General features: G+C 37.4%; 1 protein-coding gene across 1 annotated transcript in view; it reads right to left on the minus strand.

Annotated features, from left to right (window-relative positions):
• Positions 1-424: 424 nt before the first annotated feature.
• JMY (junction mediating and regulatory protein, p53 cofactor) overlaps positions 425-24,940 on the minus strand; it is a 54,832-nt gene continuing 30,316 nt past the window's right edge. The window contains exons 5-11 of the mRNA XM_014060768.2: positions 24,513-24,678; positions 21,834-22,021; positions 20,589-20,669; positions 18,357-18,452; positions 16,938-17,481; positions 15,619-15,928; positions 425-7,635 (exon numbers count right to left, since the gene is read on the minus strand). Of these exons, the coding sequence (XP_013916243.2) occupies positions 15,621-15,928; positions 16,938-17,481; positions 18,357-18,452; positions 20,589-20,669; positions 21,834-22,021; positions 24,513-24,678 (1,383 nt within the window). The 3' untranslated portion in view covers positions 425-7,635; positions 15,619-15,620. The remainder of the gene's footprint in view (positions 7,636-15,618; positions 15,929-16,937; positions 17,482-18,356; positions 18,453-20,588; positions 20,670-21,833; positions 22,022-24,512; positions 24,679-24,940) is intronic.

The raw sequence follows: 24,940 nt of genomic DNA on the forward strand, positions 1-24,940 counted from the left end.
TTTATGTGCAGAACCCAAGAATTTTAAGGTTGAAGTGTTGAAAAAGTCCCAGGTTGTTACCTAATTTGATAAGATTTCAGTTTAACATTACATGAACTGCCAACAGATTTGGACCTGCAAAGGGGTATTGGAATATATGAAGAACTGTGATGGTCCAGTTGTTAGAATGCAGAATTGCAAGCAAACTCTGTTCACAGCCAGGAATTCGATCCCGATCAGCTCAAGGTTAATTCAGCCTTCCATCCATCTGAAGTCGGTAAAACGAGGACCCAAATTGTTGGGGGCAATATGCTGACACTGTAAACTGCTCAGAGAGTGCTGTAAAGCATTATGGAGCGGTATATAAGCCTAAGTGCTATTGCAAATTACTCCCCCCCCCCTGCTCCCAGCAATGTGATAACATCTACCCATGACAGAAACTGTATTCAAATAAATATATTTTATTTAAGGAAATGAAGGAGCAACTTTTAAGCACCAAAACTTGAAGTATGTTGTTACATTGCATGTTTAAGAGACAGTCATTCAGGACTTTCGGTACAGGTTTGAATTTTGAAGCCATGATAGTAGAAAACATGAAGTACAAAGCAATACAACAAAATTACTGAAAGACTACATTAAAGAAAAATAAGCAAACAGAAATAAACTTTAAAATTTCAAAATATTGCTAAGAATGCTCAATTAGTTTATGTATCTTGTTTAATACTTTAGAATACTTTTAGAACTGAGCATTATAAAGGTATTGCAAAGGTTTGCAGGAGTATGCTGTTTAAAGAAATGTTCATTAATAGTGTCCATTAAATAGAGCTGTGTTAAGTACTGCAGTAATGTGATTTGAATTTTACTTTGACTAAATTGATGAATATTTTTTATTTTACCTTCAAAATGAAATGTACTATGAATATTTTCTAGTACTTACCTATGCAATTTTGTTGGCAGCCTTTTGCATTTCAGTAAAATATTAACACAGCTGTGATATTGGCAACTCAAAACAATTGATAATTAAATAGAAAAACACAAATATAAGAAGTAAAATGTATTATTGGGAAACCCATCTTGACATCACTGGTACTTTTAATTAGGGATAAGCAAAGGCCATAGATGACATTAGATAAGGAATTCCATATACTCAATTTAACATCATTCACCCATCTGTTGTTTGACTAGAAAGGGATTTTCCCTGGAAGAAAGTATAGTAGGAAGATATTTTAAATCAAGAAAATAGAATGATAAGATAGGGAGAAATGTATGAGACAATTTTATCTGGAAATCCTTGTGGATATTTTTACATTTAAAAAAAACCTGGAATAACTCAATCCTTGTTCTCAAAATGCCCTCTTTAGGTTTACTTTCAAGAACACATGATGCATGATATCTGGAAGTTGTCTCATAACAAGTGGACTTTTAATTTTTTCTTTGAAAAAATTCCCTGCTTATTGAAGAAGGCTCTTCAAACTGAGCAAGTTGGGACACACTTGCTAGATTTATTCACCTAATCAGCCTATTCAGAAATGAAACCATCCTGGAGGGACATATGAAGTTCACCTAACAAAGATGCTCAGACTGAAGAAACTACTTAAATAAGCAGCAAAACGTTTCAAACAGAAAGAAAAATCCAGTTCCCATGACTCAACTTCCACACTTTACTTGGATGACTGAGAATTTTCACCTATGATGTATAATGGTAATTCCTAAAGCATGACTATAGGCCTGTGAAGGTGAACCTATGGCACACGTGTCAGACGTGGCACGCAGCGCCCTCTCTGTGGGTACGCAAACCGTCGTCCCAGTTCATCTCTGCCACATATGCCACGTGCCTCCGCCAGCCAGCTGGTCTTTGGGTCTCTGGTGTACATGTGCAAAGGGGTGGAGTGGGGGGGGCATGCACACGGTGCATGCATGGGGGCATGTACGTAGCATTTTGGGGGTTCGGATGTGCGCAAACACACGCTTTGGGCACTGGGTCCGGAAAAGGTTAATTCTCACTGCTTTAGGTAAACAAGATTTTATTATTCTTTCTGCAAAGTTTTTGCAAAATTCTAAAGTTTGGGGGGAGGGAACCACACCCAAACTAGCACCTCAGGAACAAAGACTATCTTAGCTGCCTCTCTATTTTATTATCATTTTACCTATATTGAAAGCATGGCACTCACACATATAACCTAAAATAGACTAGCTGAGACTGATGTTGGGGCAAGTATTTGTGCATGCTTGACTCAGTGTGGAAAGTGATATATGTTTTCTTTACCAATAAAGGAAGGAAATGAGAGACAAATTAGAATGGGAAAATAATCTTCTGCTTCTAAGTGATATGAGAGGCAATGTATAAATTTTACAGAATAAAATCCTGGGTATTAAAATTTGCAGTTGATATGACAAATGAATAAATGAGCAATACCCAATCAACACAAAATTGCTTGTCTCACTACCATAGTTTTACAGTGGAAAATAAACAATATTAAGGACACATTCATAAAGTGGACTGCCTTCATGATTCTGAACTCACATGAAAGCTTGCATCAATATAATGCAATTAAGTACTAGTTTTCATTATCCTGCTTCCTATGGGTTATACAGTCCCCAAATGACAGCAGGAATATAAAAGGGCTAAAACAATAAAGGAGTCAGAAGAAAATTCCAAATTTAGGAAGTGCATACTCTCTCAAGAGAGATGAGAGTAGCATATATTTTCTGAAACTACTAAACTACTCAAAGAGCCTGTTCATTCAATTACAATGCTGTAGTTCATATATACTGTATTCAGAGATCAGGCTTCCTTTTGAACAGAGATTATAGTGGGATATTCTAAATGAATTTAGTATCCAATCACTGTTTCTATCTATTAGCATACTGACCCAAGAAATGAAGGAAGGTATAGAAATGAAAGTTTGGGGCAGTGACCAAATGGCTTATCAGAGACTGCTAAATTCACAAATAACAAACTAATGTTATTTATTTAAATAAAATACACGTCTAAAGTAAATTTGGTGGCTTTTTGTTCTCCATTGGAAGATGATAGCCTCAGTTGACAACACAGGAAATAGTGTTTTCTGATGTTTTTCCTTATAAAAAACTCAAGTCTAGTTTTAGTTCCTCTAGTTTTAATGTTTATCCTGTCAAAATGGGAGGATATTATGATACAAACTTTCAGCAATTGTGGCCAAGATCCTGAAATTGGTCTAGGTCAAATAAACTGTCCAACAGACTATCAAATGAATTAGAGCAAATAAGAAAACTCCTTGTAGACACATACTAACTTAATAAATTATATACTAAATTGTAAGGTAGTGCACTATGATCAAACTAGACGTTGGAACATTACTTCTTCAAAAATATATGGTGAAGTATTGGAGATTCGTTACTGCCAGTTATAACAACGTAGTTGTCCAATGATGACTGCCCTTGTTGAGTCTCAGTATGAAGCAAACAGGTCAAACTCAATTTTATTTCCTCTCTTTGATTCAAGAAGGTAGAACCAGTTTGCCACCAAGTCTATTTCCTTTACACTTAAGTGTTGGAAAGTGCATTGTTTTCTCACTTTAGATACAAGACCAAGGTAAAGAATTTTCTGAAATAGGCCTTTGGCTTTTTTCTTGTAATCAGTGTGTGAAAATTGAAAAATAAATTTCTGGCCCAAGGCCATTCTATAAGCCATTCTATATTTTTAAGGGCCCAATAAAAATGGGCTTTTATTTGCTTCTATTTTTGAAGCGCTATTTAGGAGTCCCACATAATTGTCTTAAACAACACATAGGGTTGTGCAAAATATTAGGAAATAATTATACAAAAGTTATATGTGGAATGTCTATATAGCTCCAATCCATGAATTATGTAAGATTTTCTTCAGCAATTGACATGTTTGTTTCATTCAAAACATGAACTACATTTATAGGATAAAAACTCGTGCTTTTTTTCCAGCTATTAATGTAATAACTGAAAAAAATGTGTATTTTTCTGCCGAAGCTTGGCCAATCAAAGAATAGTTTTTACTTCTAAATACATGAAAATTTGACTGCCTAGGACTCTATCAAAGGGTTAGTTTGTGTCAATTATCATTAGATTGACAAAGAAGCCTACATTCAATCCAAATATTTCTTCCCATATGTGCTTCTAGGAAAACTGCTGTTGATTGATTGGTGTCGTTACTGATAAAAATAAGGTGCTTTTAACTGCTGCAAGACGTTTCCCTAGTATGGCTTTGGAATGTTAAACATTCTGCTTCATCGTTTGAGATCATTATGACTACCTTCAGTACCAGGATTATAAAGCATAATAATTAAAATAAATCATGCTCACAAATCCATATGGTTTAAGTCAGTGTTTTTCAACCACTGTGCTGCGGCACACTAGTGTGCCGTGACATAGTGTAAGGTGTGCCGTGGGAAAAACACTTTATATATAGTCAATATAGGCACAGAGTTAAAAATTTTTAACATTTTCTAATGGTAGTGTGCCTCGTGATTTTTTTCATGAAAAAAGTGTGCCTTTGCACAAAAAAGGTTGAAAAACACTGGTTTAAGTTATAATTAACTCTTTAAAGGCAGTGTAAATAAAATAAAGTAAAATATTGACAATTATGGAAGTTTCCTCTTCCCTATAGGGCAGCATTACAAAAATGAACCAATACTATGAAAAGCAATAACTGCCTAAAATGAAGCTGAAGAGCTTCTTGGGGTGAAATATATATTTTTCTTATATCCCTGTAAGATGCAAGTTAGTGTCATTAAACTTCTTTCTATGATTATAATTTTTAAGATATAAATTGCAGACTTTTGAAGAGTGCTGTAAGGAAAAGACTGAAATTAGAAACAAAGGTATATATGCTAAATTACAGAATATGTAAATAATCATAAAACCCCAAGCAATTAATAAGAACATAATTCTTTTAACCATTGTATAGAAGATAAAGCAATTTTGTGAGTACTATTGTTCCCCTTCATCTCAAATAAATTTTCAAATGGAAATATTTAAATGACTTGGGCCTCTTATCTTATATTTTCCAAATCATATTACTTAATACTTGGCATTTACCCTCCCTTATTAATGTCAGCTTTATTTGTACATATGCAGATTTTACTGATATATGAGTTATGGATTAAAAAACTAACTGAAATTTGTTATTCATTAGCAGTAGAAATAGAGTTGCATGGCAGCATGCAACAATAAAATACCGGAATTCATCATTCAAACAATATTTACTAAGATTTTTTCTTAAATGCTTTTCTACATACTTTATAATTTATTTTGAGAAATGTGTAGACTTGAACACTGTGACTTCTTAGCCTGCCACAATTTTTATATACAATGGGCTTTAAGCAATAAACTTAAGAATTACTTTTAGTCAGAAAACTTGACTATGATAACAGCACGTGGTGTTGATCAATAAACTACTCCTACTGTATTCTTAACTGACAACTGAACCTGTCTTCTCATCCTAACAGATTATGAACAATTGTACTCTAAAGGGAAAACTATTGTACAGCAGCCAGTGTATATGTTCCTACAAACAAGCCATTTTTATAGACTCACGCCATTTTCATATTCTTGCAATAATTAAACTATTATATTTAAAAAAAAAACACTCATGCAGTTTTCAAGGCAAAAATCTTAACTATAAAAGCCTGAGAGCTTCATATACTTCTCCCATAAATTTGAAATCTGTGGATGCAAAATAATGCAAAGATTTCTGTATCTTTGCACAGAATGTCTGGTAATAGATTAGTAAGGACCCAGTGAAATTTGAAACTTCTGCTGCAAATGATTACACAAAGTTTAGCATGATCCACATATCACCTTCACTGTAGAAGTTCATGTTTTGTGCCATGGGAATATATTCAAATGCAGTATATTTATTGTGGACACAACTAACCATCAGCGCAGTATGGACATTATGGGGTTTTCTAAACTTTTAACAGTTACATTTTGCAATTATGACTTATTGCCACAGAACCCTGTATTATCTGGGATTACAACTATGAATAACATATTACAGTATGTTCAATTTTCCAATGAAACAAATATCTGATGCTAATATAACCAATATTATTTTTCTGTCAAACTGTTTAGTGTTCCTATGTTAATTGAACTCATACTATTTTAAGCTTTCCTTCAGAGGATAATATTTTAGATTATATAAGGCAATAAGCATCTGAAGAAATACACCTGCCAAGTACAGAATAGTAGGCATCACTTTAAAATAGCCAATATTGTCATTAATAAGACAAGGGAATTTGAAGAACCAGTTGTATTGAGCTAAGATTCATAACATATTTAAACGTTTTATGTTTTTTTCCAACTATTTGTTAAAAGAAAAAAGGACAATCTCTTGTTCAAAAAAGTAAGTAAAGTTACTATACGCATTCCTACCAATATGCAACCTTATAAAATATTCTTGGAACAGGACAACAAATTAGTATAGTAAATAATTTTAATGTGATTTTTGCTAAGATAAAGGGATCTTATCCTTTTCCAAGCATATAGTACACTTTAACAGAAGGAGCTGGCCAAACTCAAAATTCTCCTGAATTGAGTTTTGATCACTTTTAACAGGACAAGACAAGCCTTGATGCAGGAATACTGTTTAGTATTCTGACAGTACAAAATGAGCTGCCTGCAGCTATTACTCATGCTGTTTAGGAATACATTTCTTTAAGTATTCACTGTATTGAAGGCTTGGTCTCCTTTAGACGATTATCCTGGGGTTAAAAAGAAATTATTTACAATAAAGTAGGGTATTATATAATTCAAATATATTTGTAACAATGAATGGGAATAATGAAAATGGAAGGGGGATGAAAATGGTTATAATTTTACAACTTAGAAGTAAAATCTCATTTCAATTTTGCATTCTCCTTAAATAAAAGTTTCTTAGAGTAATCAAAGAACAGTCAAACAAATAGATAAAAATAATTTTAAGTGTTCTCATTATAAAATATTGCTTCTATAAATAAAATGTATAACTTTATTATAACTCAGCCCTGCAATTAAAAAGTTACTGTAAGAGAACAAACAAACACTAATTTAAAAATATAAGGTGTTTACAGTATCCATGGCCTTCTAAGAGTTTTGCTATATATCGTTTTATAATGCATTAGGACTGTAAACAAATTTTTAAATACATGAATTTCATTCTTAAGAGTATTTTCCATTAAACATTTCTCACTTTCAAACTAATTTGTAGTTTGAATTATTAGTAGTTAAAATGCATTTTCCTTTCAAATCTACCTCCTATGTGAAATGAATTCCCGTTGGTGTAACAAGAAATTTATGTCAATGTAGCAGTACTTTTTCTTAAACACTGATATCTTCAATGGAGTCAGACTTCATACTTGTTCTAGTAAATTATGCTGGGAAGAAGCTTGGCTGCAAAAGCTGCTGACATGTTTCACACATACTGTATGTAAAAAGTAAGTGAAGAATCAGAAAATATTTTGAAAGGTTCTCAGAATTATGCAAAATGTGCACTTAAATAATGCAGCTTTTGGTCCAACTGAAATCTTCTACTATGAATTTAAAAAATGTATTCATGCACATATCAAATATTTTCTCAGAGTAAAATTCTCCTAAAGTGATGATCAAACTGTTGATTATGAATGTTCAGAAGTGAAAGAAATATCTTATTCATTGGAATCCTCAGACCTGTTAAAATAAAAACAGAGAAATTTGAAAAACTGCTTGAAAACTAGTCTTCGAGCTACATTAAAATTGGCTACCATTGAAAGCATTTATTCTTTCTTCCTATCTTAATTAATCAGCTTTGTTTTGGGGATATCTTATCACATTTTTTTTTTAAAATGTGCTAATGAAAAAGGCTTGCATCAGAATTAAAGACACACAACTGAACAATGTTCCCACCTGATTGGATGTTGGCTTCTAATAAAAAATATAGTTAAAATGTTTTACAAAAAGAGAAATGGGAGCAAAATATATAGCATATAAGATTTCAGGACTGCCAATTTCAAATAAAATCCAAATTGTACTTCAGTCTCATTTCTTAAGCATAGAGAAACAGTAAATAGGGCCCCATGGATAGTTATCTTCACAACAAAGAAATGCAGGATGATTGAGAACCTCTGAAAAATAAGATGCCGAAAAGACGATTGCAAACCATTCTAATGAGCAAAACGCAGTCACTTTAGGAAACTACTATGGATGCATAGGGAGCTTTCAGCTGAAGCAATGTCACCTCATAAGTCATTGGAAACATGCCTTCTCTGTCATTGTGCTTCCATTATGGAACTTCCCCCTCTTGTAAATTTGGATTACCTTGACATTGCTGGCTTTCTGGAAAAAGATGAAGACACATGGGGTAGCCCAGGATATGTGTTTGCTATGAAAGTAACACAATTTGGGCCTCAATTTGGTTTTTTAAGTTAATTTTAATTGCGTACAAGTGTTTTATCTCTATTTGCCAGCCAAAGATCCATTAGTTAGATTGGGATTTGTATAAATTTATTTAACGATTAAAATAAGACTCTGAAAATATATGTTGGAGGAGCATGGACCAGAGCCAGCTGGAGATGAGACTACGACCTGATTGAGCCATGTGATGGACTTGTGACCTGAGGGGCAAGAACTTGGGATTTGGGTGGGGAAAACTCTGGGTCCTTCAGAGTCGGGTTGTCAACAGCTGTGCCAATATGACATTCCTAATAAATTTGTACTTTGATTGCTTTGGGTCTGTTACTTGGAACCCTGACAGATGTTCCTTGTGAGGAGGGATAGGGTGACCATCTCCCAAGCAGCCTCACAGACCTCCTTTGAGCTTGTCTCCGCTCTATTCTCCATGCCTTCGGATCAAATGGGGGAAGGTGTTCCTCATCAGAGGGAATCTGCTGCATCTCATCGCCACTGCCTGTCCACAGCCAATCCTTCCCTGTGTTTGAGAGGGCAGGCAATTCCCCGTCCAGTTGACCACCTCTTCCAATCCCTTAGGGATCTGGGATAGCATTGTCCTTAGTCCCTTGCCCCTCCAAACATTCCAGGGGAGACATGCCATCCCCACTGGACAGTTCCAATTTCAATTCCTCCTCCGAACCAGGATCTGATGGGGTCATGACACATCATCACTTGATGCTAAGGGGCAAAATTTAGGCATAACAGTATAGTGCTGGAATTAAGGCATTCAATATTAGACTAGACCAGCGATGGCGAACGGTCGTGTGCGGGCGTGCCGCACCCATAAAGCAATGCACGAACCCCAGCACGCATGCGCGCATAACCAGTGCAACCCCTTATTTTTTGCATGCTTTTTTGCCCTCGCCAGGCTCCAAAGGCTGTATAGGAGCCTTGGAAGGGCAAAAGCAGTCCCCCTGCCCCCCAGGAGGCTTCAGGGAAGTTCCTGAAGCCTCCAGAGGGCCTCCGGGGGGGACTGTTTTCACCCTCCCCTGACTCCTATAAAGCCTCTGGAGCCTGGGGAGGGCGAAAAATGGCCTTAAAAAAAGGCTAAAGTCAGCTGGCCAGCACCTGAATGTGTGCTGGTCAGCTGACAGGGCAATGCCTCGTGTGCCCTGACAAATGGCTCGGCGTGCCACCTGTGCCATAGGTTCATCATCCTGGGATTAGATAGATCCACATTTAACTATGGAGCTCACTGGATGACGCTGAGCACATTCAACTCTTGACCCAATCTATTTTTTGTCAGGCTGAAAGGAGGTGAGATTGTTCTGAAATATCAAGAGAAATGATACAGTACAAATGTAATAATAAATGATAAAGTAACAGACCATCAATTTTGTCAACATATGAAAATGGGTACTGAAAAAGAAAGCACTTGTAACGCAGTTATTTTTGCAAGTGCACAACTCTTTGTTTTAAATCCTTCTAACAGAATATTGGCAAAAGACTAAAAATAGCAATCTTAGAATAGTTGTTTGGAATAAGATTATTATAAGAAGTCAAGGTCATTGGCAGTAGACAGGCATAGGAGGCACAGGAAGAAGCCACAACTGAATAGCAATATATCAGCTCCACATGTCAAAATCTTCAGGTCAAATTTGTGGCATCTCTAGTTAAATGGATTTAATGTATCAGAATGACCATTGGCTTACCTGAAGGGTCCTTTTCTGTGCGCTGCGGAAGAGTCCAAGCATGGGTTAAAATCTGTCCTTCTGCCTAATGGACTGGATTGAATTTCTGGCCACACCTCCTAGTCTCCTTTAATATTCAGTTTTTCAATTAAGGCATGGTCTGTGTAAGATGAATCTGGAGTAGAAATCCATCGAGATCACAGAGTAGAAAGTCCGTTCTGATGAAAGAAGGCACCCCAGGGTGAGGTTGGACTCTCTTGCAGCACACAGAAAAGGACCCTTCAGGTAAACCAATGATCATTTTTTGTGCGCTGCTTGGAGAGTCCAAGCATGGGACATACCCAAGCAAAATATGTCCAAGGGCGGGAAAAAGGAGCAACCCAACCCTACTGAGGCATAGAGACAACTGACTGTAAGACTCTTCTTCCAAAGGCAGTGTCCGCAGATGCAAACTTGTCCAATTTGTAGTGTATGATAAACAATGATGGGGACACCCAGATAGCCACCTTTCAGATTTCCTCTATTGAGGCCTGAGTGGCCCAGGCCGCTGTGGTGGCTGCATTGCACGTTGAGTGTGCTGTCACATGAGAAGGAGTTGGTCTCTCCTGTTGCTCTTAGGCAAGAGAAATGCACCCCTTGATCCATCTTCCAATGGTGGACAAGGTAACCTTGCGGCCGATGGACGACGGATGAAAGGCAACGAACAGGGCCTCAAGAGCGACAAAATGGGGCTATATGTTTGATGTACCTCTTGGGCGTCCTACGAACATCAAGGGACTGCCAATGATGCTCCCTGGGATGATTTGGATGCAGAGAAAAGTCTGGAAGAACTACCTCCTGTGCCCGGTGGAAATACGAGTTGACCTTCAGTAAGAAGGATGGGTCGAGATGCAGAACAGCCCTGTCTGGATGTATGGTGCACAAATCATCCTGAACCGACAGGCCACTAGCTCCGAAATCCTGCGTGCTGACGTAATAGCAACAAGGAAGGCAGTCTTAAAAGTCAGATGTCGTAAAGAAGACTGACGGATTGGTTTAAATGGCACATTGGTAAGAGCTGTGAGCACCGTGGGTAGATCCCAGGAGGGATAACGGTGCATACCTGGGGCTCAGACTGGAGGCCCCATGCAAGAAACTATGCACTTCCGGGTGTCTGCTGAGTGACCGGCCCCTACCGGATGAGAGCACGGTAGATAAAGCTGCTAATTGGTGCCTCAGCGTGTTAGGGGCCAGGCCCTTATCAAGGCTCTCTTGGAGGAAATCCAATATCTATGGCAGCGAAGCGGTAGCAGACTGAATCTGCTGCTCCATGCACCAGCGAGCAAAAGCAGTCCAGGTGGCGTCATAGAGTATCGTAGTGGAAGGTTGTCTGGTGGCTTGATTAGTCCTGATGACCTTATCGGAGAACTTGGCCCTCCTCAGGCAGCCCCTCTCAAGTGCCAGACAATTAGACTGAACCACTGGGGCTCCGGATGTAACACCGCTCCTTGGCTGAGAGAGACCGACTCTTGTGGAATTCTCCAGGGTCATGCGATCGAGAGCCAAGTCCGTCTGGGCCAGTGCGGTGGAACCACGAGAACCTCTGCCTGCTCTTCCAGTATCTTCCTGATCACTCTGGGAATGAGAGCCAATGGAGGGAAAGCATAAAGTAAGCTGGCTGGCCAGGAGCAACATAGAGCGTCGATTCCTTCTGTTCAGGGGCACTGAAACCTGGTGAAGAAGCGAGGGAACTGGGCATTCTCCTGAGTGGCAAACAGGTTGAACAGGGGAGTGCCGAACCTCTGTGACAGCTGCTGAAAAAGCCAAGGATGTAACCTCCACTCCGAATGATCCAGGGTGGTCCGGCTCAGCCAATCTGCCTGACATTGTTCACCCCAGAGATGTGCTCCGCCCGCAGGGATTGCAGGTGTCGTTCCGCCCAATGCCCGATCACCTCCGCCTCCACCATGAAGGGTCTTGGCCTGGTTCCCCTTTGTCGGTTTATGTGCGCCTTTGTCGCAATGTTGTCGGTAAGGATAAGGACATGGTGGCCCTGAATGTCCTTCTGGAGTAGTCGAAACGCAGTCGCACTGCCCTCAGCTCCAACCAATTGATGTTGTGCAAAAGATCGTGTGCTGACCACTGTCCCTATGCAACCTGGTTGTAAAGGTGGGCCCCCCAGCCGAAGAGACTGGCATCAGTTGTGATAGTCAGCCTGGCCAGTCCTTTGAAGTAGGTCCCCTTTGCCAGGACCAGAGACTGCCATCACTTGAGGGAGCGAACCACCTTGGGGGGAAGCTGCACCCTGGCTGGTGAGTTGCTGGTTTTGGCCCTCTTCATCGGAAGAAGGAACCACCACAGATCTTTTGAGTGAAGCCGTGCCCAAAGTACAATTGAGAGGCACAAAATCATTTTGCCCAGTAGCAGCGACAAGGTGAGAATGCACAAGCTGGGCAAGAGGCGTACACATTGGGCTAGTTCTTGGAGGCCGGTGATGCGGTCTGGAGACAGGAATACTTGGCACAAGGCTGTGTCTATCATGGCCTCCAGGTGCACAAGTCTGATGACAGGAGTGAGATGGCTCTTCTCTAGGTTGATGGTAAACCCATAGCTCTGCAGTCTGCATGGTGATATGAAGGTTGTGCACTGCTTGTGCTGCTGACGACAACTGGATCAATATGTCATCGAGGTAGCATTGTAGGCGTATTGGGCACACCCATAGATACGCAGCAATCACAGACAAGATCTTTGTAAATGTTCTTGGCGTGGATGACAGGCTGAACGGAAGGGCCCTGTTCTGAAAATGGGACCCCGCAAAGAAGAACCTCAGGTATCACCTGTGTGTGGGTCTGATGGGAATATGAAGATACACCTCCTTCAGATCGATCAATGTAAGGTAATCTCCTTCCCAAATGCAGCCCAGAATGGATTGGAGGGACTGCATTTTGAATTTTTTGTAGACCAGATGTTCGTTCAACTTTTTCAAATCTAAGATTGCTTTCCACCTCCCCGAGCTCTTGGGAACCATAAAAAGAATGGAATTGAACCCCCTGTGCTCCTACTGGTGGGAACTGGTTCTATGGCCCTGATTTCCCTTAGATGACAAATCTCGGCCTCCATGAGACCCTGTTTGGTGGCATCCTTGGGAGTCGGGCAACGAATGAAGTGGCGTAGAGCGGGAGAGAGAAATTTTAAGATGAGGCCTAAGAGCACTGTCTGAAGGACCCACGCATATGAGGTGATCTCCCATCGGGTGGCAAAGAGTTTCAGTCATTATGGGAGGGTTGGGATGGTGGTCACTTATTTTACCAGAAGGGCCTGTTTCCGGACACCCCGCGAAAGGGCCGACGGGAAAAAGACTGGTGGCGGGTTCTATCCCAAAATGTCTGCCTATCCTACGTGCGATCTGACCCCTGCAGGTAAGAGCGCTGAAAGGAGGAAGTACTAGGATGGGGATCGACCGTGTGCCTACGGAAATAGGAGGATAACCTGTGGTCCGATTTTCAGGACATGGAAGGCATCACCTTCCGCTTATCCTTGTTCTCAATTAGCACAGAATCTAGGGCCTCCCCAAATAGCTTGTCCCTCTTGAAGGGAGTGGAAGCTTGGATCTCATGTCCGTGTTTCAATGCAGAGCCAAAGGAGCCGGCGAGATGAGATGTTGGAAGCCATAGCACGCGAAGCGAACTTCGCCACATTAAGAGTGGCATTCGCCGAATATTCCACGGCGGCCAGGATCTTATTAATATCATGACGCAATCTAGCATCCCCTGCAGGTAGCCTAGTGAGCAGCTGGTGAAGCTAAGTTATGGTAGCTCTGTTAAAGAAAGAGGCTGAGGTGGCCACCTTAATGGCCCACGCTGCGGCTTGATGAGTTTTATGACAAGCATGTTCAGTCCTCTTGTTCTCAGCCTTAAGGCCCTCCAATAATTCGGGTGGCAGCACCGAAGATGAGGTAAGGGCAGCTACCAGAGGGTCGATACAGAGAAGCTTAAGAAGCTCTTCCATGGTAGGATCCACTGAATAGAGGCACTTATCATTACTACCAGGAGTGGCTAAGGTCCCTGGTTGCACCCATTGGCGCTGGACTACATCCTTAAATAGTTTGGGAGAGGGAACAATCTCCTGTGCCGGAACCTGTTCATCGAATAACTCCTTGCTATGGTCTGCTGGATCCGCAGCAGGCTGGTCTGAGGCAGCTGCCACCTCCATGTGGGTGGATACCTTTGCCTTAAAAAGAATAGACTTAAATAGCATGGGTTTAAACAACCCAGCAAAGGCTGGCTTGTCAGGGATCATGTTCTCGTCGTCGAACAACTCTTGATCCCCAACATCCTCCTCATCCCAAACCGACTTTGCACTGGTGCGGCCAGAATTTCTGGTGTGGCAAGAAGTTCAATCCAGTCCATTTGGGCAGAAGGACAGAATTTAACCCATGCTTGGACTCTCCAAGCAGCACACAGGAAAACTGGAGAAAAATATCCTTGAGTTGCTTTCTATTGGAATCCAGCATCATTAGCATTTTTGACCCAGATGCAGAGCCATTTAATATGCTTAACTACTGCAGACAGAGCTATGGATGAGACCAACATTTGCATCTAGAAACTGCTCATTTAATATAAAAATTATTCTGCAGTAAATTTTACACCGAAAAAATACAGTTATTGTATTTTTACTAGGCTATATTATTAAATGAAAGCTCTCTTAACTGAAAAACACATTTTAAAGACCTCAGACATGGCCTTCATTTTATTAAATTTACCAGTAATTAGCTACTAGCATGCCAATTCATTTATTAATTTGATAAGGGCATCTTTGTCAAATTGGTAACAACCATGACAGCAAGTTGAATGTAAAACTAACACAGCAAATGTTTGAATTCAGTTTATAATCCAGAAATCAGATTAAGACTTAATGCCCTAAATTGAACCTTCTACTATGTGAACCTGATAAAGTTATATTGTAACTCAGAAAAACATATGCCTTTTAATAAAATTTGTACATATGAAAAATCATCACCAAACATTTTTGGCTGACATAGGCCACATGGCTTTTCTCTTATGTTTAATATGTTTATAAATTCTAATAGAAGATAATATATGTAGCTCAGAGTTGAATTATGGAAACGTTGCTTTTTATTTGCTTGCAGATGTGTTTTCACCCAACTAAGTAATGTGTCAGGTGACAAGGAAGCATTAGCTGGAAGGGACCAAAGATAACTTTTTTTCCACAGTGGCCCCTGCTCAATGGAACATCCTTCCTTTGGAGATTAGAATGGCCTACCTCCTGTTAGCCTTTCATAAAGCCCTAAAAATCTTTTTTATAGCTATACGTGCAAGTTTTGTGGAGATGTGGTTTTCTTCTTGGTAAATTTGCTGCTTTAATTCAAAAAATTAATAGCTTACGGCAATTGCATTATTGGTTATAAGAGCATTTTAATTCCAATAACTTAAGAAAATAAAAAATAAGAAAATGTAAACAAGAAAATGCTTACATTGTCTGTAAGTCTTAAGGCACTCTAATATTTTCTCTCCTATGGAGGAAAACTGATATTAGTTCCTGTAAAGGCTGCATCACCTAAGAGGCTTCTACTATATACTTATGGTAAAATTACCCTTAATTCTCCCAGTCTGTGCATGGTAGATTCTCTTCCTCATCTTCAGACTCTGGTGATGCCTCTTTAATCCGTCGTAGTGCTTCATGGATGCTGCGAGTTAAAGGATCATCATCAGGTAAAATTGTGAATGATTCTTTCATAATGTCCTTTTGAACCTTCTTCAGTTTCACGCCTTTTCTTATCTGTGCCAGGATGTTATTGCTGTCATCTTCATCGGGAAATGGGGGTAGATTTCTCTGTTCAACCTTCCTCAGGTGGAAGCTGCCACGTTTCAGGGAAGCCAAAACTTCATCCATTGGTGAACTCACTATAGAAAATAGTAAGACTTACTAAATATAAATTTACATACTACAAGTTTTAATTTTATCTTGTGTGCAGTATTCAGATTCAAAGTGAGAAAGGTGCTTGATAAAAGTGTGCAGTAATCAGATCCAAAATGAGAAAGGTGCTTCAAATCTAGTATGGACGCACTTGCCTTTTTTGGATCTCCTTAAAGCCACATATCTTCTTGTTTGCACAATAGCGGCAAAATGGTCCTAGGAAAATCTATGTTTAAATTAAGGGATTGACAATATCCCAGGTCACCTAAATGACCTACATAAATGGGATAAATAATTCAAATTATAGCACATTAAATAGTTTCAGGCAAGCAATAACTTTGCCTTCATTGAAGGAAAAAATAGATCTTAAACAAAATTTGCTTATTTCTTCTTTGGATGCATATTTTTGTTAATTTTCCTATTATAAATAAAACAAAAGAAATTGTTTAGACTATAGAGGGAAGGGAAGATATTTTTTAAAAATTATAAATCTCTACTAATCATTTATTGAATACAGTATATGTCTACTTTTTGAGGTTGCAATTTTTTAAAATCTTGAAAGAAGTATCCTTCATTAACTTGCCCCTGAGAGGGAGACAACAATGGAGATATATTTAAATAATAGATAGATATAAACCTGATGTTTTTGGATGATTGGTGGAAACAATACTAATATTGGAATCATGTTGTTATTAAGAAAAAGATTCACATGGTAGTAATCCAGCATTTCCAATCGATTAAGAATGTATTATTAATCTTCCCCCACCCTCCCATAAAAATTAAAGTTATATTACAAATGCTTTTGAAAGATCCTTTGTTTCAAATATATGGGCCTAGGCAGATATTGTTCATGGAATACAATCTCAAAGTTTTATTTAGTGTGACAAGCTAATGATTTGAAATCTGGCTATTATTTTTGATTATTAGCCAAGCAATAGTAAACAAACACTGGTTTTACTTTTTACGTAACTTCATTCAAAATAAATAAAAAATTACCTCTTCTTCTTTGCAATCCTTCTATATCACCAGTTTTCTTCAATTTTTTCTTGGCACTGACTAATTCACTGCTATCAAAAAAATGAGCTGATGGTGCAATAGTGAGCAACGGAGCTGGCTTCTCTGCATTGCTTTGTTTAACAGGACTAGTGCTTTTTTCAGAACACTGAGTAGATTCTTCCTTGGTGGGCAGAGGTGGTGGTGGTGGTGGTGGTGGTGGTGGTAGAGGAGGAGGAAATGGTGCCTCACTAATTGTTTTGGAATGAAATTCATTACTAATGAGAGCTGGAAGAGAATCAGTTTGAGAAAATTCAGACGTAACACTACTGGGAGATAGAAAAATATCTTCAAATTGTCCTAAACTTGTAGACTCCTGTTTTTGTAAAGGCTGGATTACTTTTTCTTGCTCCATATTATCTGTCTGTGTAGTTACTGGTGAAGATGGTGGATGTTCTAGACAAGATGTTGAAGTGGCTGTACTTTTTCTTCTTGCATGAGTCAGCCGAAGTCTAGTTGATTTAAGAATTACTTGCCCAGGATAGCGCTAAGAAAGAAAAAAGAAAGAAAGAAAGAAAGAAAGAAAGAAAGAAAGAAAAAAGAAAGAAAGAGAATTTAAATTGTAGAATTTTACACTTCTGTAGCCCAATATGCAAACTTCATTTTAAAAAAGTTACAGTAAGGAGTCATTTACATATTTCAGTGCCAGAAACTTTAAAATAAAATGAAATAGGAAAGCAGAAAAACAATATTAAAATCACATTTTCCATGAGGTGGAAAGTTTAGAATGTGGTCACAATAATTTATTTTCATCTGAAGAAGAAAATTCGTTAAAGATAAATTTTCTATTTCTGCACAATTGATGTAAATTGCATTATATGAAGAACATTTTAATTCCTCCATATTTTTTCAACCACCTTAGTGATATAGACACTGATTACTGGTAACCCCAACAGTCAGCAAGAACCATATCAAAAATCATCACATAGAAGATAAAAAAGATAACAAATATGTGAAACTAAGCTTTAAAACTTCCTATTTTAAAATTCATTTTTTAAAAAATCAGTTTTTTTCTTTTTAAACAAAATTTTCAGTCATTTATAAATCATAACAGCATCTGAAAGGCTACATAATGTACTTAACTAAATTGAAAAATCCATTATAGAAGATTCAAGTGTAATTATTTTTGTAGCTGAGTTGAAAAAAAATTATTTTAAGAATATTCCAATCTTCTATTAATAATCTATTCTAATTAATTTCCTGTGATGTATAATTTAACAACCTATCCACACATCATGTGTATAGATGATAGGAAGGCTCTGGCAAATTGGGGTAACTGCTCAAATTGTTATTTAATAATATCTTTAATAATTTATTTAAACTATTATATGAAAATTCAAGTGGTCAATCTTTTCCAATTACCTGTTTAAATGTTCGAAGTCTGTCCAATGTTTTCTGTCGTTCTTGACTAACCCATGAGTTTTTTCTTTCTACCTCATCTTGCAACCGCTCTCTTTTCTGATGATAAAAACAAAATGGTAAAATATAAGAGGAACAGAAATTTGGGAAAAAATATCCTTACATTATTACTTTCTCCTCCAGAGGACAATATAGTGTAATCCTTAATAAACTACATGTACATTGAGGGAAGTAAGTAGTGGGGTACTCCAAGATTCTGTCTTCGGTCCAGTATTCTTCAGTATCTTCACAAACAATTTGGATAAGGGGATAGAAGGGGAACTCATCAAATTTGCAGATGATACCAAGTTGGCAGGAATAGGCAACAGTCCAGAAGATAGATTCAAGATCCAGAAGGATCTTGACAACTTGAACATTGTGCCCTATCTAATAAAATCAAATTCATTGGTGAAGTTGCTTTTATTAAAAACAAAGAAAAACAAATGTACAGCTATACAATAGGTGGAACTTGGCTCAACAGCAGTAACTGCGTGAGAGATTTTGGGAGTCCTAGTGAACAATCACTTAAATATGAGCCAGCAGTGTGCTGCAACCAATGCAATCCTTGCCTACATTAACTAAGGGATAGAATTAATATCACATGAAGTATTGTAATGCCTTGGTGAGACCACATTTGGAATATTGCATCCAGTTTTGGTCACCACAATATAAAAAAAGATGATGTGACTCTGAAAAGAGTGCAGAGAGCAACAAAGATGGTTTATATATATATGCATATATATATCTATATATCTATATATCTATGTATATAAAAATAAACATGCTTTAACATTTCAGAATGTAAAAGTGTTATATCATCATCATCATCATCATCATCATCATCATCATCATCATCATCATCATCATCATCATCATCATCATCTTAGCCATTGTTTATCCACTGCAGGATGAAGGCCTCTTCCATATGTTTCTAACCCAGTGTTTTTCAACCACTGTGCCGCGGCACACTAGTGTGCCGTGACATAGTGTAAGGTGTGCCGTGGGAAAAACACCCGCCTATAGTCAATATAGGCACAGAGTTAATTTTTTTTAACATTTTCTAATGGTGGTGTGCCTCGTGATTTTTTTCATGAAAAAAGTGTGCCTTTGCACAAAAAAGGTTGAAAAACACTGTTCTAACCAATATGGTCCTGAGCTTTCTTTCGCCAATTGGGCCAGCAAAACTTTCTGATGACTTCGATTCATCTTATTTTAGGTCTCTTTCCTGGACACTTTTTACCAAGTGGGATCCATTCTATGACTGCCTTGGTTCACCTGTCATCAGTTCTTCTTGCTATATGACTAGCTCAATGCAATTCAATATATATTCTTTCTTTGGTGCAGTGAATTTATTAAACATAACCTGGCTCTTTTTCATTAATTCAATATTTTTATTAATAAGTTGCTGCTATCTCATTGTGTCAAAAATTCTACAAAAGTAGTCATTTTAATCTTTTATACTAAAAAATCTTCAGAGAATATTGCTGTATCTTTAACCAAGTTAAAAATGAACATTCATGTAATAAACTGATAAGCTGGAATAGATCCACAAAAGGTAATGGGATTCTTTAAAAAATGATTAGCTTTTAAAATGTCACACGATTATGGGATTTTTTTTTGTTCATTCTTTTCTCTTAATATATAGTTAGGCACTAAAACTCTACAGATTATTTAGATTCCAATAACTGAGAACTTTACACTATTGAGTGCTGTCTGGGCTATTTCACTTATTTCCTTCTGTGGTCATTTCTAAAATAATCTTGCAAATAGCTTAATTCCACAGCTAGGTTCCTTTTCCTCCTTAATATTTTTTGCAGTAATAAGTGCATTGCTTAGTAATAGAAAGTAGTTTCATAACGTAACATTTATAAATGGAAATACTAGTTGATGTTAGTAATGGAAATGTATAGACTTGGGATTAATATTCAAACCAATTTAATTAAGGTAGAGCTGTTAAGTTATTGAAACAAAACATACAAACAATAAAATAACATCCATCCCAGACAGGGTGTGTGTGTGTGTGTATGTAACACACACACACCTATAAAATTCTGTAAAAAGGACACTAACAATTGCATTAATACCAATTGTGGAAGTAGCAAAAGTACAAATATAAGAAGATTTTTCTTTTAAGAATCTTAAATCAGCAAAGACAATTAGGGCTGAAATATTTAAAGTAAAATTTGAATAACTCACAAACTTTGCAGCATTTTCTGACTCTCCCTCAGTCTGAGAATGTTGTGAGAATTTTTCATTATGTTTTGTAATGCAGATTTCCTACAAAGAAAGAACATTTTTCCATTTAAATATGACTTTATGTATCAATCTTGTCTTTAATCGAGGAACTCTGATTCATAGCAGAAGCTCTGCCACAGAAAATTTATTTATATTCTTTCAGTGTTAAGGTATAATATGTGAATCTATAATTGACCATGGATACAAAGACCTTTCATACTTGCAAGACAATGAGTAACACTCTGGTTGATACACTGATTCCTTTGCAATAGAATGAACAGAAACAGGGGAGTAGGAAGTGGGGTAGGGTTGCAGGAGTCTGATCAAAGTAAGTTTATAAACTAGTACATAGCAGCTAGTTTGCCACAGAATCCCACCCCCCATAGGATTTACACTATGGCGTAAATATTATTTAAGAGAATGAGCATAGTACAAACTGAATAAAACAAAGATTTTTTTTCTAATGACATGATATGTGTGTGTGTGTGTATGTGATTTGACACTTTTGAGTAGTTTTCAAGCATCATCTCTCTCTCTCTCTCTTCTTCTGTTATTTCTATAAACATAACAGTAAATAAATCATGCTTAACCCAATTGAGAAAAAAATATTATTTCTTTAGTATCCAACCAAAATTAAAATATAGAGTCATATTATGTAATTGAAATTAAAGTATAATTTAATTCAGCCCCAAACCGGTTGTATAAACCCATTTTGGATGCATTATTTATTTCTCAGGAATTTCAAAACTAATTATTTTTCTGGAACTATATCACTAATCTCTGACTAACATAACACTAATTTAAGAGCTATCTTGCACTCTTCAGTCCTACAATGGTACTTATAGCAAGGAAACAAAAGGAAGATATGTGTGCAAATGAATACTATAATTTGTGCAGATTAGCATTAAGGAAATATTAAATATATGGCTGACAAAAATATATAACAAGAAGTCATTTTGATTTTGATCATTAGGCTTTTCAAGTTTATATACAGTATATTTGAACTGAGCAACTATTTGAAAGTGAATGAAGATGGCACAGAAATGGCCTAATGCAATCTGCCTTAGCATTAGGATTGGCTGCTGCATTTCAAATAAATAAAAACGTCTGTCTTTTAAGTCAACATCTCGTGATCTTAGCTCTGCTAAATTATTGCTCCTGCAAAATCTGTTTGCTGAAAAATGGAAAAATGAACAAAAGCATTACCTTTTTATTTTTGAGGTAGGCTTTTTTGGCAGAAATGCGACCACGCCTTGCTTCTAGTTGACGGACTTTCTGTTGTAATTTCTGCAACTCTTCTCTTTGCAAATGTATGGATGCTGCCATATCTTCTTTTTCAAGCATGGCTTCCATACTTTCATAAGTATCATAATATACTACTTCATCTCTTTTTTCTGTCACAAAATTCCAACGTTTAATAATTTTACACGTATATTCAGTTAAGCAAAACCATACTACAAAATGTATGCAACATTATAAAAACTTTTTTTTAAAAATGTAATTGTAAGATTAGAACATCTATCTCTGCCTTTGCCCTAGGAGAGAAACAACCACGAAATCATTTACAAACTAGATTACAGAGCAGAAGTTTCCCCAGACTTTTTAATTGGTTTTTAATTTATATTGTTTTCAATTCTGAATTATTGCCTTGCTGCCATCTAGTTTATGCTGTTTTCATTTGCATTTTAATTTATTGTATTGTTCATATCTTTATTCCAATTGAATCACTTAGTGAGTCTTATGTAAACCACTCTGACTGTTTCAGCTACTGGGCAGTGTAGTGTAGTGTAGTGTAGTGCAGTGTAATACATATAAATATAAAATGGAGTTCAGTGAAAACAAAGCCGAGGTGGCGCAGTGGTTAAATGCAGCACTGCAGGCTACTTCAGCTGACTGCAGTTCTGCAGTTCGGCTGTTCAAATCTCACCGGCTCAAGGTTGACTCAGCCTTCCATCCTTCCGAGGTGGGTAAAATGAGGACCCGGATTGTTGGGGGCAATATGCTGACTCTGTAAACTGCTTAGAGAGGGCTGAAAGCCCTTTGAAGCGGTATATAAGTCTAACTGCTATTGCTATTGCTATTGCTAAAGCTATGTTCGTATATGGTGATTGTGGTTAGCAAGTAAGTTACCAGTGTGGAAAAATTCATCAAATGAACATTCACAATTTATTTTTTTCTTAAATTAAAAGCATAAATTCACTTTATCATCAAAGACCAGCATCAACATCTTGACACTAACTGAGTCTACTCTGGACATCTCAATAAAATAAAAAAAGCCAGAAGTAAAAACAATTAAGATTACAATCATATATATTGAATAAATTCCATTAACAAGTTATACAGATAATCCCCAAATTACGAGCGTTCCCTTAGCGAACATTCGAACTTATGCAATAAGTGCCCCCTAGCATTTGTGAACAAGGCCCCAAACTACGAGACTTGAAGCAGCACAGCAGTTGTTCACCCTTACGAACAACTGCAGAGGCTCTGCAACATATGTCCTGCACAAAATGGCCCTTCTGAGTGGCGGACAAACTACAGAGGGGCGCAAGCAGCTGAGAGGAGACTGTTTGCTAGATCTTCACAAGTTAAGTGACCCAGCATGGCAGGTTGGGGGGAGGAACCAATTGTAGGGAGCACAAGGTATTTAAGTGGGTCAGGGAGGCCTTGGGTGGTGTTAGGCAGGTGGCATATTCCCTCACTAGGCATCACCCACCCTGAAATATCTCATGCACACTTAACAAGCTTCGCATTCTATTAGCAAATGTGTAGAAGGAGTGAGTGAGCCTATTCAAGGTACGAGATTCACTCCCATAAATCCTTAGGTTACAAATGGGATGGACAGGCTTCATTACATTCATAACTTGAGGACTACCTGTACATTGGACTGTTCTGTACAACAGTTTCAATAACTGAACTAGGAAATAATTAAATGGGTAAAGAACAATATGCATTGCTTTTTTCCTTCATTCTCCACCCCTTCTTATAGAAAATTGTTTGATCAGCAAACAAGGGTCGGGGGTGGTGGTGGAGAAAAAACCCAAACAATCTTTGTAGGCAATCTCTATTGTGTCTGACCATCCCCCCCCCCCGCCCCATGCCTCACAGAGTGGAGAGATTTCAGAGAAAGGGTTTACAAGAGGGTAAGGAGACACACAATGGGAAATACACCAGCTATTTGCCTAATGTACTCAAGGCTACCACCTCCATCACATTCTTTTCTATGTGTATTCCCTATTATATGCCTGCAGACTCTCTTGTAATTTCTTCCTGTCTAATATCTTTGATCTCTAAAGGAAATAATACAAGTAAGGCACGGGACAATGCCTACAGGTAGTCCTTGATTTATGACTACAATTGAATGCAAAATTTCCATTGCTAAGCAAGGCAGTTTTTATGTGAGTTTTGCCCCATTTTATGTTCTTGATTGCCACAGTTATGTGAATCACTGCAGTTGGTAAGTTGGTTACATAGCTGTTAAGTATATCTGGCTTCCCCATTTTACTTGTCAGAAGATTACAAAAAGTGATCACATAAACTGGGCCACTGCAACTCTCATAAATACATGCCAGTTACCAAACATCCGAATTTTGATGGGGATGCTGCAACAATTATAAATGTAAAAATGTTCATAAATCACTTTTTTCAGTGCTGTTTTAACTTAAACTAAACAAACGGTTTTAAGTCAAGGACTATATGTAATGGTGATTCTGTGTCTGGGAGACTTTTTGAAGATCATAAATGTTGGCCTTGTCATGAAATTATTTTTTTAGCACTGTCATAACTTGAAACAGTCATGGAATGAGGCAATCAATGAAGAAAGACTTCCTATATACCAGTCAATGGTACTGCTAAATATATAGATATAAAACAAATATATGTCACCTGAAATAAGTCTTTTAATGCTTTCAAGTTGTGCTGTCAAAAATAGTTCTTCACACTTCAGAATTTCAAACTGCACTTCATACAATTGAAGTTGCAGATCATAGTAATCAGCTTCAAGTTCATCCAAATGAGCTATAGCTTCTGTGCCCCCTTGCAAGCTCTGCATCTGATTTTTTTTAGAAAAATTAATAATTACATCAAAAAGAGCATAAATCTTAATCTTACCATAAAATAACTGCAAAATATTCCATCACTGAGCAGGACACATTAAGGAATTAGAAATAAAAAAGCAAATATTATTCAAAACCCTATTATTCAAAACCCTATTATTCATAATAACTGCTCAATTTTATATGCATTATCAAAGGTCAATTTTTATTTGTGTAGAAAGAAAATCTTTAGATAAATTTTAAAAATTTATCATAATA

This window comes from Thamnophis sirtalis, unplaced genomic scaffold, assembly GCF_051295495.1.
Source record: "Thamnophis sirtalis isolate CommonGarterSnake01/CBP01778 unplaced genomic scaffold, rThaSir2_p1.2 scaffold_5, whole genome shotgun sequence".
Classification (NCBI taxonomy): domain Eukaryota; kingdom Metazoa; phylum Chordata; class Lepidosauria; order Squamata; family Natricidae; genus Thamnophis; species Thamnophis sirtalis.